Consider the following 18,229-nt stretch of genomic DNA (forward strand, 5'->3'; position numbering starts at 1 on the left):
TGGTTTAATGCTTAAGCCAGCAAGGTAAACTGAGTTATATGATTCAGTGTAATATATATGTTATTTTACAGCCATGTGTAGGATATTTGGCATAGAAAAAACATATATTGTTGCCAAATATCAGCTAGAATGCACTGATAGTTTTAACCCCATGCATGGCAAAGTTTAATAAAACGGTTGCTTTTTCGTTAGGTACCTCACATGGCTTGGTTTTTGACAGGTTTTGGGGTGCAGTCCTCGATTTATGTAGCGGTTGTATCCCAATAAGGTAATATATATATGTTACCTTACCAGAGTTTCTTGAAATATCATACATAGACATAATATTTTGTGTCTTGGAATACAGGACTTCATTTTTCATGCCTAAAACCATTTATTGATCTGAGCTTCATATTCAAATTTTAAGCTCGATATTCCACAAAAATTAAGGGTTTCAGTAGGAAATATGATACACCTGTACTTTAACCATTTTCCCATTCCACGATAGGACAAGGTAAGTTCGTTATTTTTAAGCAACATATTTTGGTGTGCCAAATGAAACTTCATATTAGCAAAACTATTCGGGAGTACATTTTGAACGTTTTTCGTTACCTATCGGGATTAGGTATGGACACGTTCAGGAGTAAGGTTTACGAGTTAAATTTCGGTTGAAACCTAACAAAGTTTTGCTTTTAAGCACCTGTTTGAATGTCTCGAAATATATCCCTTATTTTATTTTTCGAACGTTGGTAGAACTTTTTTTCCCGCGAAAAATACCCCCCCCCCCCCCCAAAAAAAAATTATGTTTTTATATTATGGTTGTACACAATCTGTATCTCTCGTAGTTAGTTCAACGGAGCTTAGAGATTTTGGAATTAACAATGTTTTGCATGCGTATTAGTAGAAAACTAAATCTATATTTTTTAGCGTGTTATTTTATTCTCTTATAACCATGTTGTGAGGAATACCTAGTATGGCTCAGGAAATCGCAGCAATTAAATTATTTTTATCATCTAGGTTTTTGCACGTTTCAAATGATTGGTTAGAGGGTTGTGTCAACTTCTTCCGATCGGAAAACTCAACCGGTGTAAGTTGTTTAGTTACATGCTTCAACCGGCAATTGGACTGTCACCCAGTGGAAAGAAGTCCTTTCCCATACTTATTCCTTAGTTTCCTCACCCACTGACGACAAATACATTCGCTTGAAGCTTATTCCATTCTTTAATCGTACACAAACTTAATGATTTTTTTTCTTTTTTTTTTTTTTTGCAAGGGGAAGGGGAATTTTAACAGCAAAGGTGTAAGATTTAAAGTACTCTTGTGTAAATAATTATGTGAGGGATGCATAGAAAAACATTTAAAACTTAAACAAACCTTTTATGTCTTCGTGTCATATTATCTATGTTTGTGTAAAATGGCATTGCAATATTTCTACTAGTTTACTAGATTTTTACCATTTAACTAAGTTTAATTAGCTTCATTAAAAATACTGTAAAATGTGATTCTGGAGCAGAATAGATTTGTATATTTACTTCCTTCCTGACATGTTTTCCTATCATTCTGTAAGGGGTTTTTTCAGTATGTCAAATAGTTTACTGTGTTTATGGTTTGTTAAGTTAGGTATATTATAAATAAAAGTGATTTTTTTTATCTAATTTGTGTTATGTTAGCCAGGAGTGTATGCACAGTTTATTTTCTGCGGGAAGGGGGTGTACAGATTCACTTTGTTTGCTGTTTTGCTTTCAATTTCTTACTTTTGGTGGAATTCTTAGGGATTTTTTTATGTGGGCATATAAATCCCTGAGATTAGCAACATTAATAATACTGTTAAATGTTTTGAATGATTTGTTTGGTTAAGGTTTTGTACAAATAGGTTGTATTCTTATTAAGGTTAGCAAAAATTGTAATTTACAAAGCTGACCTAACCCAACCAACCATTAACATTGTTTTACATAATTTAGTTTCTAATGTAAATTTTTTTTTACCCTTAACTCAAATAAGCACTTTTTAGCTTTTCAAGGCCAGGCAGAGTTATTATGAATTACACACCCACATACCTGCTAAAATTTTACCATAGTGAGTTAGGAAACCTTGCTATCCTAACCCAAGGAAATGATACAAGTTTCAGAATATTGTGGGCTTTTGTTTTTTTTTACACTCGGGAAAGCAGCATATTGCAGCACACTTGTGGCAAGTAAAGAAACCTAACTATTTGTTATAAAGTTAGCATATTTATGCATTTAAAGCTGGATTTGCAGCTCATACATAGTGACGTGTGTTCGAAAGTACAGAAAATTTCATACCATCATGGTGTGTTCGCTCTAAAGTCGTTTGACGCAGACGCGTGGGAGAGGGTGACGGTCGGGCGAACGTGGCAGTTCCGACCAGCGCGCAGGTTTTCTTGTCGCAGTATGGCAGAGCCCAGCTGGAGGAGTTTGTGCTGGAGCAGTGGAAGTTGGCGGACCTGCGGGACATGGGCGAGGCCTGCCTGCCGCCCGACCTCTCCGCCAAGACGAGGGTCACACTCCCGGGCAAGTACAGCCTGCAGGTGGGTTCCGAACTCCGGCATTTTAAACTGGCACGTCGAAGCTGTAGCGAGATGCCGGTTGCTCACACAAGTCTATCGAAAGAAAATAATTTCCTCTGAAATCACCTGATCTTGTCTGAAAATTCCTGCTGATAATTAGCAATGACAGTTAATTTTTTTAAATTATTCTCAAATAGCGGAAAGAGATATAAAATTCGTATTTTTGTCATCATCATCCTTATTATTTTTTATTTTATGATTGGTTCAAGAGAAACGTGTTGCAGGTTGAGTCGATGATTGGTTCCAGAGAAACGTGTTGCAGGTTGAGTCGATGATTGGTTCCAGAGAAACGTGTTGCAGGTTGAGTCGATGATTGGTTCCAGAGAAACGTGTTGCAGGTTGAGTCGATGATTGGTTCCAGAGAAACGTGTTGCAGGTTGAGTCGATGATTGGTTCCAGAGAAACGTGTTGCAGGTTGAGTCGATGATTGGTTCCAGAGAAACTTGTTGCAAGTTGAGTCGATGATTGGTTCGAGAGAAACGTGTTGCAGGTTGAGTCGATGATTGGTTCGAGAGAAACGTGTTGCAAGTTGAGTCGATGATTGGTTCGAGAGAAACGTGTTGCAGGTTGAGTCGATGATTGGTTCGAGAGAAACGTGTTGCAGGTTGAGTCGATGATTGGTTCGAGAGAAACGTGTTGCAGGTTGAGTCGATGATTGGTTCGAGAGAAACGTGTTGCAGGTTGAGTCGATGATTGGTTCGAGAGAAACGTGTTGCAGGTTGAGTCGATGATTGGTTCGAGAGAAACGTGTTGCAGGTTGAGTCGATGATTGGTTCGAGAGAAACGTGTTGCAGGTTGAGTCGATGATTGGTTCGAGAGAAACGTGTTGCAGGTTGAGTCGATGATTGGTTCGAGAGAAACGTGTTGCACGTTGAGTTGATGATTGGTTCAAGAGAAACGTGTTGCAGGTTGAGTCAATGATTGGTTCGAGAGAAACGTGTTGCAGGTTGAGTCGATGATTGGTTCGAGAGAAACGTGTTGCAAGTTGAGTCGATGATTGGTTCGAGAGAAACGAGTTGCAGGTTGAGTCGATGATTGGTTCGAGAGAAACGTGTTGCAGGTTGAGTCGATGATTGGTTCGAGAGAAACGTGTTGCAAGTTGAGTCGATGATTGGTTCAAGAGAAACGTGTTGCAGGTTGAGTCGATGATTGGTTCGAGAGAAACGTGTTGCAGGTTGAGTCGATGATTGGTTCGAGAGAAACGTGTTGCAAGTTGAGTCGATGATTGGTTCGAGAGAAACGTGTTGCAGGTTGAGTCGATGATTGGTTCGAGAGAAACGTGTTGCAAGTTGAGTCGATGATTGGTTCGAGAGAAACGTGTTGCAGGTTGAGTCGATGATTGGTTCAAGAGAAACGTGTTGCAGGTTGAGTCGATGATTGGTTCGAGAGAAACGTGTTGCAGGTTGAGTCGATGATTGGTTCGAGAGAAACGTGTTGCAGGTTGAGTCGATGATTGGTTCGAGAGAAACGTGTTGCAGGTTGAGTCGATGATTGGTTCAAGAGAAACGTGTTGCAGGTTGAGTCGATGATTGGTTCAAGAGAAACGTGTTGCAGGTTGAGTCGATGATTGGTTCAAGAGAAACGTGTTGCAGGTTGAGTCGATGATTGGTTCAAGAGAAACGTGTTGCAGGTTGAGTCGATGATTGATTCAAGAAAAACGTGTTGCAGGTTGAGTCGATGATTGGTTCAAGAGAAACGTGTTGCAGGTTGAGTCAATGACTGGTTCAAGAGAAACGTGTTGCAGGTTGAGTCGATGGTGGACATTGGGGCCCCGTGCTACGGCCAGCTGCAAAGGATACGGAAGGAGGCGACGGAGAACCTGGAAGTGTCGGAGACCAAGGCACAGGCGTGGGAGCCGCGGCCGACCCGAATGCTCAGGCTGTCGCTGTGCGACGGCGTGCAGGAGATCCTAGGCATCGAGTACCGGCCAATCCGCAAGCTGGACCTGCCTCTGGTTCCAGGCTGCAAGGTGACGTTTCAGTCGGGGAACCCACTCACTGATCGTGTGAAATTTCAAAGTATTTTGCTGAGTTTTTTTTTTTGAAGTGAAAATTATTTAGAACCAGCTGGGTGAGATGAGACAATGATTCATCGCAACGTAACGACGAATGCAACGTTAAAATGTGGAGCACTATATTGTGGAGATGGAGGGGGGGAATAACAACAGACAAGATTAAATAGCGAATTGCGATAAAACCGAAATAACTCCAAAAAGCCTGTTAAAACACCGAATAACGCCGAAACACAAGTTAATACACCACGTAGCATCGAAGTGCAAGTTACAACGTGGAATTAAAGTAGTGTATAACCAAAACTTAAATCAAATCATTAAAAAAAGAAATGTAATTTTTTAATGTTTGAAATTCAAGGAATGTCATTTCCATACGCAATATTGTACCAAATTGCATTGATCAGAAAAATTATTTTAAATTTGTTTTTTACTCTGCATCCCTTATTGAATCACTTCTAAACCACAAATGCTTTCCTATTTATTTTTTGTTGTTCTGTTTTAGACCAATTTACTACAAATTATTTTATTGTAAAAAAATGCAGCATACAGATTTGACCACAATTTTGGTTTTTGAAGTGAAACTTCTGTGGGGACGATGGGAGTAAAATTTCAAGGTCAAATTTTAATGCAACATTTTTGTGAAACGTTGTTCTGAAACGTTTCTGACACGAAAAGGACGGGAATAGGTTGTGGACGGTGCAGAGAAATTGTCGGGCCCTGATGCCTTGAGCGTGTTCCACGTGGTTGAACCCCGCCATGCTGCAGGGATAGGCGTGTTGTGGCGGTAGGGACCCGCCTGCGCCTGACGACATCCAGACTTGCTGGCTTCTGGCAAGGGAGTCTTTGGGCAGAGAGCAAACACAGCAGGGTTTGAGGTTACTGTTGTGCACCACATCACTCGCCGTGTTCTCAAGAAAATTGTGTTATTTTAACTACTCGTGTACATCAAGATTGTTAAACTGTTTTACACGAGTATTGTTTCAGCGGTGTAACCAAATATTTCTGAAGTGAAACTTCTTTGGGCGCGATGAGAGTGAAATTTCAATTACAGTTTCAAGGCTGAGTTTTAGTGCAACTTCTCCCGTGAAATGTTGTTTGGAAACGTTTCAGACGCCAAAAGAGACACAAAGAGAGCACTTAACGAGACGAGGTTTGAATTCCCAAAGGGGCGTCGCCTCCGTCCCTACCCGGCTCTACACGTGACCGCGTGCGACGGCGCGGTCTCGAAGGTCGCTGTGGCGTGTGGCAGGTGCTGGTGGTGGGCCCGGTGGAGTGCCGCAGGGGCGTGGCACTGCTGCAGGAGCGCAGTCTGCAGCTGCTGGGTGGGGAGGTGTACTCCCTGTGTGTGTGTGGCAGGTGCTGGTGGTGGGCCCGGTGGAGTGCCGCAGGGGCGTGGCACTGCTGCAGGAGCGCAGTCTGCAGCTGCTGGGCGGGGAGGTGGACTCCCTGTGTGTGTGTGTGGCAGGTGCTGGTGGTGGGCCCGGTGGAGTGCCGCAGGGGCGTGGCACTGCTGCAGGAGCGCAGTCTGCAGCTGCTGGGTGGGGAGGTGGACTCCCTGTGTGTGTGTGTGGCAGGTGCTGGTGGTGGGCCCGGTGGAGTGCCGCAGGGGCGTGGCACTGCTGCAGGAGCGCAGTCTGCAGCTGCTGGGCGGGGAGGTGGACTCCCTGTGTGTGTGTGTGGCAGGTGCTGGTGGTGGGCCCGGTGGAGTGCCGCAGGGGCGTGGCACTGCTGCAGGAGCGCAGTCTGCAGCTGCTGGGCGGGGAGGTGGACTCCCTGTGTGTGTGTGTGGCAGGTGCTGGTGGTGGGCCCGGTGGAGTGCCGCAGGGGCGTGGCACTGCTGCAGGAGCGCAGTCTGCAGCTGCTGGGCGGGGAGGTGTACTCCCTGTGTGTGTGTGGCAGGTGCTGGTGGTGGGCCCGGTGGAGTGCCGCAGGGGCGTGGCACTGCTGCAGGAGCGCAGTCTGCAGCTGCTGGGTGGGGAGGTGTACTCCCTGTGTGTGTGTGGCAGGTGCTGGTGGTGGGCCCGGTGGAGTGCCGCAGGGGCGTGGCACTGCTGCAGGAGCGCAGTCTGCAGCTGCTGGGTGGGGAGGTGTACTCCCTGTGTGTGTGTGGCAGGTGCTGGTGGTGGGCCCGGTGGAGTGCCGCAGGGGCGTGGCACTGCTGCAGGAGCGCAGTCTGCAGCTGCTGGGCGGGGAGGTGTACTCCCTGTGTGTGTGTGGCAGGTGCTGGTGGTGGGCCCGGTGGAGTGCCGCAGGGGCGTGGCACTGCTGCAGGAGCGCAGTCTGCAGCTGCTGGGCGGGGAGGTGTACTCCCTGTGTGTGTGTGGCAGGTGCTGGTGGTGGGCCCGGTGGAGTGCCGCAGGGGCGTGGCACTGCTGCAGGAGCGCAGTCTGCAGCTGCTGGGTGGGGAGGTGTACTCCCTGTGTGTGTGTGGCAGGTGCTGGTGGTGGGCCCGGTGGAGTGCCGCAGGGGCGTGGCACTGCTGCAGGAGCGCAGTCTGCAGCTGCTGGGTGGGGAGGTGTACTCCCTGTGTGTGTGTGGCAGGTGCTGGTGGTGGGCCCGGTGGAGTGCCGCAGGGGCGTGGCACTGCTGCAGGAGCGCAGTCTGCAGCTGCTGGGTGGGGAGGTGTACTCCCTGTGTGTGTGTGGCAGGTGCTGGTGGTGGGCCCGGTGGAGTGCCGCAGGGGCGTGGCGCTGCTGCAGGAGCGCAGTCTGCAGCTGCTGGGCGGGGAGGTGTACTCCCTGTGTGTGTGTGGCAGGTGCTGGTGGTGGGCCCGGTGGAGTGCCGCAGGGGCGTGGCGCTGCTGCAGGAGCGCAGTCTGCAGCTGCTGGGTGGGGAGGTGTACTCCCTGTGTGTGTGTGGCAGGTGCTGGTGGTGGGCCCGGTGGAGTGCCGCAGGGGCGTGGCGCTGCTGCAGGAGCGCAGTCTGCAGCTGCTGGGTGGGGAGGTGTACTCCCTGTGTGTGTGTGGCAGGTGCTGGTGGTGGGCCCGGTGGAGTGCCGCAGGGGCGTGGCGCTGCTGCAGGAGCACAGTCTGCAGCTGCTGGGTGGGGAGGTGTACTCCCTGTGTGTGTGTGGCAGGTGCTGGTGGTGGGCCCGGTGGAGTGCCGCAGGGGCGTGGCACTGCTGCAGGAGCGCAGTCTGCAGCTGCTGGGCGGGGAGGTGGACTCCCTGTGTGTGTGTGTGGCAGGTGCTGGTGGTGGGCCCGGTGGAGTGCCGCAGGGGCGTGGCACTGCTGCAGGAGCGCAGTCTGTAAGTGCTGGGCGGGGAGGTGTACTCCCTGTGTGTGTGTGGCAGGTGCTGGTGGTGGGCCCGGTGGAGTGCCGCAGGGGCGTGGCACTGCTGCAGGAGCGCAGTCTGTAAGTGCTGGGCGGGGAGGTGGACTCCCTGTGTGTGTGTGGCAGGTGCTGGTGGTGGGCCCGGTGGAGTGCCGCAGGGGCGTGGCGCTGCTGCAGGAGCGCAGTCTGCAGCTGCTGGGTGGGGAGGTGTACTCCCTGTGTGTGTGTGGCAGGTGCTGGTGGTGGGCCCGGTGGAGTGCCGCAGGGGCGTGGCACTGCTGCAGGAGCGCAGTCTGTAAGTGCTGGGCGGGGAGGTGGACTCCCTGTGTGTGTGTGGCAGGTGCTGGTGGTGGGCCCGGTGGAGTGCCGCAGGGGCGTGGCACTGCTGCAGGAGCGCAGTCTGTAAGTGCTGGGCGGGGAGGTGGACTCCCTGTGTGTGTGTGGCAGGTGCTGGTGGTGGGCCCGGTGGAGTGCCGCAGGGGCGTGGCACTGCTGCAGGAGCGCAGTCTGTAAGTGCTGGGCGGGGAGGTGGACTCCCTGTGTGTGTGTGGCAGGTGCTGGTGGTGGGCCCGGTGGAGTGCCGCAGGGGCGTGGCACTGCTGCAGGAGCGCAGTCTGCAGCTGCTGGGCGGGGAGGTGTACTCCCTGTGTGTGTGTGGCAGGTGCTGGTGGTCGGGCCGGTGGATTGCCGCAGGGGCGTGGCACTGCTGCAGGAGCGCAGTCTGCAGCTGCTGGGCGGGGAGGTGGACTCCCTGCTCGTCCCCAACGCCCTGGAGAACCTGCTGGCCCGCAAGCTGTGAGTGTGTGTGTTCCTGTAGTTGTTAGCAGTCGGATGGCAAAACATCATTTAAACCAAGTTTATATATAAAAATATAATGAGTTTTTGAAGTTCTAATGCGACTTCCAACAAGGTTGCATTAAACGTTTAACGCTACCGGAGAATTATTTGCGTGCAATTAAAAACTTTTTTTTATTTAATGATGCCAAAAGAAGTATAACTTCTCACGTGCGTACCTAAGTACACGCACCCATTTTTTTTTTAAAATAGAATTCCCTTTTTTTTTTTTTAATGAGAGGGCTGATTTAGTCTATTAGCAAAAAAATGTTAGCTCATTATTATTTCTTGTGATTTACAGGAACAAAAAAAAAATAACGTACTGATCATGATATTACTATCATTTAAATTATCTGAAAAAGTTGTAAATTATACCAAGCTAAATTCTCCTCTAAAATTAAATGAACTAGTGAATTGTAGTCAAGGTGTAAAAAAAAGAGGAAATAAATATATTTTAATTATTTTTCATTATTAAAAAAAATTACCGTTATGTTGGACTGTAAATCTTTATTCTGTTGGAAACACCCATTCTTTGGAGAATACTTTTCCTGTGGGGAAATACCCTTTCTGTGGTTAGGTCCTAGTCAGATGTGGAGATTTGCTGGACTTCATTTATTTGATGTTATAATTTTTATGGTTCAGCATGAGTGTGAGAAAGCATGATGTTTTTTTTTTGTTTTGTTTTTTTGTTTTGGCTTTCTTTTGAAAATGCTGAGATATTAATAGCTCACCAATTGCTTTCAGCGCACGGACTGTCTCTTGCCGAGTGAATTAATTTAAAGGCCTTCACCCTTTCTTGGTTAGTGTGTACTACAATAATAGTTATCAGTACGCTATGTTTGTTGTTTCGGATTTGGGTCATCTTTTTTTTTTTTTTTTTTATGTTGATACAAAATATTTTTGTTTTTTTAATATTTATAAACTAGTTATAAAGGGTTAACTAAAATTTACATTAAACACAAAAGTAGAGTTATTGGTTTTATGTGTAAATTTTCATTCAAAACTTTTTAAACGCCTAAATTTTTTCTACATGTTTATTTAACCATATAATACAAAAATAGGATGAATAATTTAATCAAAAATAAATTTTAACTTTTTGTTGTTTTTTATGTCATGTATTTTGGCCATGGCTTGAGTATTGATGGTATATTAGAAGGCTATTAGACATTCAACTTTTCTTTAATATAAAGTGAAAGTACATAGGTATTTATTGAAGAAAGAATACATACAGGAAATGAGGTACTTATGTATTAGAGTAAGAGTTTTTCCCTCAATTTACACTTTCCTGCAAAGGGAATTGGAGAGAATAAGGTTTTCTATACAGATCAATATCTATGGATTTCACTTTGCAGAAAGAACTCCCAAGAATTGTAAGGGCGGTGAAAAAACTAATTTTGTTTAATAATAAGTTGAAGCCTTTGACCAGTTGTGTGGCTTGTGGTCGCCTTGCACGGGAAACAGTAGAAGTAATGTACGTTGTGTGAGTTAAAAGAAAACGAAAAAAAGGATGCAGAACTCCCCGTAACAATCCGTGCAGTCTTTATTTTAACCAAGTTAAGTAAAGGTTTCCACATGGGCGTCGCAATGGGGGGGGGGGGGGGGGGGGACCCTCTAATAATATATTTAGTTTCGTAGTTTCTCCTGTTGTTTAAATTAATGATTTTGTGTGAATATAGCACCAGCAGATATTTTAACTGTGTTTTTACAAATTTGTTCTCTGAAAATATTTTTTATAAAAAATGAATTATATATTGCAACCAACTATAGTTAAAATATTTAGGAAAGGAAAATGCCTTAAAACCACCTTTTTGCACCTTCAAACCCTAGATTTTCCCGGGAGAGGACCCCCGGACCCCCCGCTTTTTTTTCCCAGGGGATGAATATTCCTCAAACCACTAAATCAATTGAAGTCCCCCCCCCCCAAAAAATATATCCTTGCGACGCCCATGGTTTCCAGATGCATATATACACACACACATATGGTCGTCGCCTATATGCCTATCCTTCACTCATTCGATACACGTGGATGTACAACAGAAGCTCGCTGTGTCACGTCTCTGGTGCACGGGGCTTCCAGGAACCTGGAGGAGAACCCTCAGCCGTACCTGACTGGCTTGCCTCCACCGGAGGAGGCTGCTGCCCCCCACGTGACGGGACAGCATCACCATCACCATCATCCCGCCGCCGCCGCCGTGTCTTCTGGAAGGCCGGTCGCTCAGGTGCAGTGTGTGCACGAGCTGATACTACCTGTTACCTGCTATTTAGCATGTCGTTGCAACGCACGGTGGAGAAGTCTTGAATTCTGTAAATCCGGCACGAATCGAGAAACTCAACGTTCGGATAATTACAGCAAAACCCCTTATTTGCACTTTTCATGGGGACAAAGTAAAAAAGTGTAAAAAGCGGGAAAGTGTAAATAAAGGGAAAAGTATAAAAAGGAGTACAGTTTACCTTATTTAGAATTTTTTTCCTTTTGTTTAATAGCACATACTACAATGCAGGTACAAACACACTAACAGCAAATTTTACTTTAGTATTTAATCAATTATTAATTTACCACATTTGACAAAAATAAAAAAAGAATGAAAGCCAAAATGTTTTTCTGATTACTTCCTAAAAAATAAATTTGAAATTTTCTTCTGCTTGCTTTTTTAGCTGTTCAAGGAGATTATTTGCCTCTCCAAATTATAAATACAGTTGCAACCGGCAGGGTTTATAACAAATACGGGCTACATACACATTGCTCACAGTAAAAAAATTTTTAAGAAAAGGCCGCAAATTGATGAATATTTACCGTCAATAGCGCGCCAAACGCGGAGAAAGGTCATTGTACTTGGTCAGCTGCTGTAACGACGCGGCGGCGCATGCGCACTCTATGCTCCGCCCAGACTCATGACGCCATCAGCCGCCAACCAATAGATGCGAGCTTAGCGGAAAAAAATATAAGCTCCACCTCCCGTGTACCAATTTTATCCAGTTCTAATACCAATTTATTGGTATACGCACCAGTTTTCTCGCTGCCGTGACATGTTCAAGTTTACGTTTATCATGATGTCTTGATACCAATAATTAATTATTTACGATCCCCAGAAATAAATGGTTAGTTTAAAAAATATGGCGTCAACTGTACAATACTTCCCAAATTATAAAAGACGTATAAAACAGTTACCAAGACACCGCTCATTTTATCTTGTGAAGTTTATGTCTCGTACCAGTATTTCGGCTAAGTTGTGACATAAATACAGTATCAGAACTTACAAGCAGCCATGTTTGTACATTCATGAGTTTACGTTTTTCCCTCGTGCATTTTAGATTGTCTCCTGCTATAATTACTCGTACTTTTACACGCCTAGGCTTAAATTATTACATGTTTAGAAATAAAAGCAACTTTTCATGTTATAAAATATGTATATTTTGCTATTTAAAATGTTCATTGCCTACTAGCTCCACGGTATTTTCTGGTTGTTTATGGTTGTTACGTGACGTAAATAGCGGGATTGATTCGATTTTTGAGACGTAATTCGCGGGAAAGTATTGTATTGGACTATATGGGAACCAAACGGGACCTGAAGAATATAGTGCAAATAACGGGAAAACGTAAATAACGGTAACGTAAATAAGGGGTTTCGCTGTATGTGGTCTGGCACGAATCGAGCCACTTGCATTGGGATTCGTAACACCACTAAATCAAACAATTTTTACAAAAATATTTATATAAACCAACTCAGGCTTGTTATTTACGCACATGTTCAACCACACAGTGCAATGTTTATTTCCCAAAATTAAAAAAAATATATATATGTATCAGGGTGGCAGTACATTGTTTTAAACAGAAATCAGCATAAAATGTGCAGGTAAATACAGTATTTAAATAAATTCATTTAAATACCATAACGTCAACTACATACTATCCAAACACGTCTGTAATTTTCTTAATAAAACACTGATGTCAGTTGGTGACAAAATGCAGCTAAACCTTCAAAAGTGCTTCTTTGCGTTTAGAATTCCAGAAATCTGTGCTTGGTCTGTGAACATGTGAAATATTTCTTGTTTTTATTCTAAAATTCCCTGGATAAGGTTGTACTCTCCAGCCATCTGCTGATGTATACATTAATCTGGTTAGTGCTTCATTTGAACACTGCCATGTGATTTCCAGGTAGAAAAGATCGTAAATGACAGTTGTGCTATTCCAGCAGAAGAGATGCCTTGTTTTCACAGTTGAGGCTAACACATGTTGCAATTGTTGCAAGTCAGTTTTTTTTATATATTATGTTTTCAGCTCACAATTCCTCACTTTTTATGTTAGACTTGAATGCCAGTTTATTATTTACGTTTATTAGGTATACACATGTATGGCCATAATTATCTCCTACTGCCTCTGCCTCATTATAGTGGTAGAATATATGAGTTAACTCAAAGAGAATTGGCTTGGTTTATTGCATTGCTGTCAGCGGTGCTCACAATTAATTATTATTTTGTTAGTTTGGAAAGTTACAGAAAATTGTCTGTTCCAGGTTTTACCTATGACTGCTCATGATTTTAACGAAGATGACATTCTTCACTGTGCAGAGCTGGATGAAATTGAAAAGCGTTTTCAACAGGAGATGGATGATATTCCAGATGACATGTTTTTTAATGATGATGTGGATAATCCCCAAGCTAATTCCCCCTCTGGGTGGAATGTTGGTAGTAGGCAGGCTGCAACGTATGGTGGCACTGGCAATGTAAGGTTGCCAACTGCTCATTGTAATGGCATCAGAAGTTCTGCTGGACTAGAACAGTTTCGTGGTGACAATCGTGATACTTCCATCAGTAACAGAATGTCGCCTGTGATGAGAAAAAATACAATTTCAGTGGCTCGAAAAAATAGTGGTGTTGATCAAAATCCACATTTACTTAATGCTGGTACTGCTTTAATGAAGTCAAGAACTAACTCATTTAATGACTTTGATGAATTTGAAACTGATGATTTCTTCGAAAAGTCCAGCTATTCGACTAAAACATGCGTTGCTACGGGTGACGCTAGTGTCCACGCGGTTGATTTGCTCGAACAAGATGATGAGTTACTGCTCGACATTTCATCGCAGGATCTGGATGCATCCATTCTGCCGGCCCAAACTGAGACCACGCCTCCAAGCAACACAAAGACTTTGTCAGTCAGCAAGCCATCATCCCCAAAGCAAAGCGTGAAGCCTTGTAAGAAACCTGCCCAGCGAAACCAGTCGAAAATAACATCCTTCATTACCAAAAACCACACAGGGTCGACTGGTGTTGGCAGTGCAGATAGTTGTGTGAAGAAGATGGCCTTTTCCCCGGTTGCAGTGAAACGCCCACCTTCGAGTCCCTTGAAGAAGGTTCCTGCAGTGCGCGGGAAGGCGTCTTCCGAACAGAAAAAGTACAAATCTGTCGACGCCGAAACCAGTCGCACACCTGCCTCGAAAAGACCTGAAAAAACATTTATTTTGTCAAATGCCCAGGACTTGCATGGCACTGCAGATGTTGTTGCGAAAGAAACTGTTTTGAATTTGGGTGCTCCTGCTGTGTGCCGCGCCCCAAGCGAAGCTTTGTGTTCGTCGCTGATCATGGAGCACAAGCCTTTTGTGTACTTGAGTCAGTTGGAGGGTCAGGCGAGGACTGGCGTCGCCACCTTCACAGTGAAAGCCTTCGTCCTGACGCTCGTGAATCAACTGGTCCTCAAGAGGGAGGGTTGGCACATGACATGCAAAATCAACGATGGCTCAACATTGATGGAGGTTTCGTTCTCGCCAGAAGTGAGTAATGCATGCTTTCCGTCATCATGACGGGTGACGCCATGTGCGTCACTATCTTTTACTCCGGTAGCTGGGCCCCATCAGGTACACCCGGTAGATTGCAACTTCTGTGCCACGCTCTTTTCACGTTAGCAATACAGTTTGAAGTCATGGTATTAAAACTAAGGCAATAATAGGGTACGTACCTAGTTCCAGTTGACTACTGCTAAAACACCTCAGCTGACCTGGTAAATGTGGAAGGTTAGATGTGACTACGGGTATAAAATTGTTTTATCCTGAGAAAACAATTAAGCAGCAATGTCTGTAATGCTACTGATAATTTATTTATGAAATAAGATTAACCAGTTTAGGCTTGAAAAAAAACTGTAGACGTGAAGTTGCAGCTTTTCACATGTTTTTTTTTATGAAATAGGCCTTAATTGTGTAGTACACTTTAATATTATTTATATGAGAATGTGAATAGAGATTGTAAGGTAAAGTTAATTTATTCAGTTATATCCAACATTTATGGTTTCCTGGACCTAGCAAAAACAGAAATTTCAAAGAAAATTTTATGAAAAAAATATAAAGAAATCCCTTGGGAAAATTAAAGAAAAATGGGGTTTGCTAACTTATAATAAAGATATTGGTAAAATGTCACCAAAAAAACTGTGATTAAAACATTTTGCATGATTTTGCGATATCATTTTTGCAGTGATGTCATTAGTAAGCAGACCTATGATGTCATGTGAGGTACTTCTTTTTTTCCCTTACCACTACCTTTTCACTGCCTGGCTCATCAGGGGTGTACTTTTGTAGCCCTGATCTGTTGCTTTTTTCCTTCCATTCCCACCAGCAGGCAGCTGGGGTTAAATGAACATGAGTGTAACATCTTGGGAAGGAAGGTCTCGCTTCAACTGGACAGCTTAAACCATCATTTATTCCCACAAATAAAAAACAAGTTTGTCTCTGTAATTTCACTGAAGTAAAATTTACTTTTAGAAATTTTAGTTGCGTTAGTGATAAAAAAAAATACAGAATGTGCATTTGACTGGATACGCTCCTATGATAAGCATACTGCTATACCCAGAATAACGTAAGCATTTCAGTTTACCGAAATTCTTCAAGTAATGTACCAGGAATTTAAAATTCTTTTTATTGTTCCTGATAAACTTGGTGACCTTTACAATTTATTTTAATCATCAGTCATTGGAAAATTTACTAAGTTAAAACAGTCACACTTAATGTTATACTAAGTCCTACTTGAAGTACCAACTAGGCACCCCAGCTTATGTGAGGATCTGACTTCAAAGTGGTATGTTTATTTTACAGACAGCCCAGTTTTTTTGTTGGCATTGTTTTAATTGTGTTATTTTTTCTAGAATTTGTATTATTATTATTATTATTATTATTATTATTATTATTATTTATGAGTTTTCAGTGGCTAAAGATTCAAAGTGTGAATTTAATCAAAGATGTATATACTGTAGGTTCTGGAGAAGCTGATTGGATACACGCCAGCCGAAATTAGGGTTCTTAGGCAGCAAATGGCAACCAATCCTTCTGTTAAAGAGAAGATAAAAGGGGTGAGTTTGACAAACACACGAAAGCAACCCTTTCTGTAGCTGTACTAAGTAATGTGAACACTGATTGGCAGATGTTACTGAAAGAGTGAGCAAAGCATGGAAAATAATGAATAGGTAACATGTTTTGGTGAAATTGTGCTTCCATTCCTCATTGTGGTGTAATTGAACACTCATCGCATATGTATGTAGTGCATTTCATATTTTTAAATTTTTACAATTTCTTGACTCTGAAAAGTAAATAAGTATGTAGCAAGTGTAGCAAGTACCCATTCAAAAGTGTTTCAGTTAGATGTAATGTGCTAAAGTTTCTAGGCCTGTAGTATGTATCAAATGCCATTGGTATTTATAATAGAGACAAGATTTGATAGTTTTATTTTTATATATTTTATTTTTTAAAGAAAATATTTCAGTATAATCATTTTTATTTATATTATTTTTATTCATAAAGAGAGTTGTGGTACAACTTGCTACTATTTACAAAAGCAATAACAAAAGTTGTTTTAATTTTATACTTGCTACAAACCCCACAGGATTTCTGAAAACTTGCCTGCATTCAAAATTATTTTCTATTGACAACTGTTTTAAAATTAACCAATCAGTGTTAATAATTTTTCTGTTAAAAATATTCAGTAATACCAGAGTGCCGTTCACAATAAAACCTTAACACTTTTTTTCAATTAGGGTTGTAGTAATAGAACAGAACATAAACTCTAAACTTTGCACTAAAGGTGAGAAAACACCTACAGATGTACTTCTTAAACAGTATTTAACTTAAAGTAAAATATACAGGAAAATATTTATTGATAAGTTTTAATAGTCTTCATACATATAAAAATTAATGTCAGTTGCAAATAATACGTCTGTCTAGGGCTGCCTGTATGATGGGCATTCAGACAAAAGTTTGTAACTTGGCGAAAATAAAGTTGTTTTTTTTTTTTTCAAGAAAATTAAAAGAAATTGGCAAGTTTATGCCATAAATAAAATTAAAATTAATTTTGTAAAAAATTATTTTGATTTAAAATAGTCAGTAATATCAAATATACTGATAAATGATAAGTTATGAATAGAAACAAGATTATGTGGTGAATTGAGGTAAAACAGAAATAACACCGAAAAGGATGTACACCAAAATGCAAGTTAATAAACCATACAGCACTGAATTGCAAGTTATATCATGGAATTAAGTAGCATTCAAACAAAACATGATTCAACACATAAAAAAAGTAATCTTTAAGTGTTTTAAATTCAAGGAATGTCACTATTTCCAGAAGAAAAAATTGTACCAAAGTGTGTGGATGAGGAAAAAAAATCTAATTTATTTTTATTTACGGACAATCTGTTTTATACCATTTTATTACAAAATATTTTATCATAAAAAAAGCAGCATATAAATTTTACCTTTATTTTGGTGGAGTAAGTATTACAAAACAGCTCTTTTATAAAAATAAAAACAAGAACACAGAAATCCTGTTTTAAAAATGAAATTGGACTAAAAATAAAACCATAAAATCTTGTTCCTACTGATGACACTTCCAAGAATATGTAAAAATAAATACAATGACACCTAAAACTCCTGTTTCAAAAATGTAATTGTCCTGAAAATAAAAAATTAAAATCTTGTCCCCACTAATCGAACATGAACGCTGTTGCCCAGGCCTTGTCGGACGCACAGAAGAAGCTGGTGAACCTCAACTGTCTTCTGGATCTGACTTTCCGGGGCGGCTCGAGCGTGCCGGAGGTCACGGCCATCAGCGAAGTCGGCCAGGAACACGTCGAGCTGCTGGGCCGACGGCTGTCAGCGCTGAGTGCCGCCGCTGGCGCGGGGAGAGACAGGGTGTGACGCGGGAATGAGGCGACATGTCAGCGCGAGAGGGACTGTCAACTGCTGTGTTTGTCGAGCGCCAGTTCCTGTCAGATCGCATCATCTGCGAAGAAGAAGATGTTTTTGTACTTTTTTGTATCATTTTGTTTTGTAAGTTGTTTGATAATTATTTAATTTACGTACTGTAAAATTGAAAATGAGTACGGCACTTAACTCGAAACCAATGAATATACTTTGTCAGTTTTTTATTCATTCCATCCATCTACCTTTGAAGATCCTGATATATTTTATTTTTTACCTTACGGCACGGCCTCTCCCACCAAATTGGACTATCGCCTGTCATTAATTTTTCTTATAGGACAATTCCTACTGAAGTTTCACTTTATA

The 18,229-nt window shown here is 42.7% G+C and overlaps 1 protein-coding gene across 4 annotated transcripts; it reads left to right on the forward strand.

Moving 5' to 3' along the window:
• The first annotated feature begins 770 nt into the window (after positions 1-770).
• Positions 771-18,070, forward strand: LOC134542782 (recQ-mediated genome instability protein 1-like). 4 transcript variants are annotated; one of them, XM_063387297.1, is made up of 8 exons: positions 771-1,066; positions 2,390-2,527; positions 4,311-4,535; positions 8,512-8,645; positions 10,762-10,903; positions 13,199-14,455; positions 15,925-16,020; positions 17,675-18,070. In XM_063387297.1, the coding sequence occupies exons 1-8, from the start codon at positions 953-955 to the stop codon at positions 17,858-17,860; spliced, it is 2,292 nt and encodes a 763-aa protein (XP_063243367.1). In that variant the 5' UTR covers positions 771-952; the 3' UTR covers positions 17,861-18,070. The 4 variants fall into 4 exon arrangements, with proteins under 4 accessions (XP_063243367.1, XP_063243369.1, XP_063243368.1 ...); XM_063387298.1 differs by lacking the exon at positions 771-1,066 and adding an exon at positions 1,073-1,541; XM_063387299.1 differs by lacking the exon at positions 4,311-4,535 and having other exon boundaries at positions 775-1,066.
• The last annotated feature ends 159 nt before the right edge of the window (positions 18,071-18,229 follow it).

Source organism: Bacillus rossius (assembly GCF_032445375.1).
Source record: "Bacillus rossius redtenbacheri isolate Brsri chromosome 9 unlocalized genomic scaffold, Brsri_v3 Brsri_v3_scf9_2, whole genome shotgun sequence".
Classification (NCBI taxonomy): domain Eukaryota; kingdom Metazoa; phylum Arthropoda; class Insecta; order Phasmatodea; family Bacillidae; genus Bacillus; species Bacillus rossius.

Bases quoted from the DNA above. Each gene is read 5' to 3' on its own strand.
- LOC134542782 (XM_063387297.1), top strand. From the start codon at position 953: ATGGCTCAGGAAATCGCAGCAATTAAATTATTTTTATCATCTAGGTTT. The intron at 1,067-2,389 runs GTAAGTTGTTTA...TTCTTGTCGCAG, and splicing joins GATCGGAAAACTCAACCGGT to TATGGCAGAGCCCAGCTGGA. The intron at 16,021-17,674 runs GTGAGTTTGACA...GCTGTTGCCCAG, and splicing joins TTAAAGAGAAGATAAAAGGG to GCCTTGTCGGACGCACAGAA.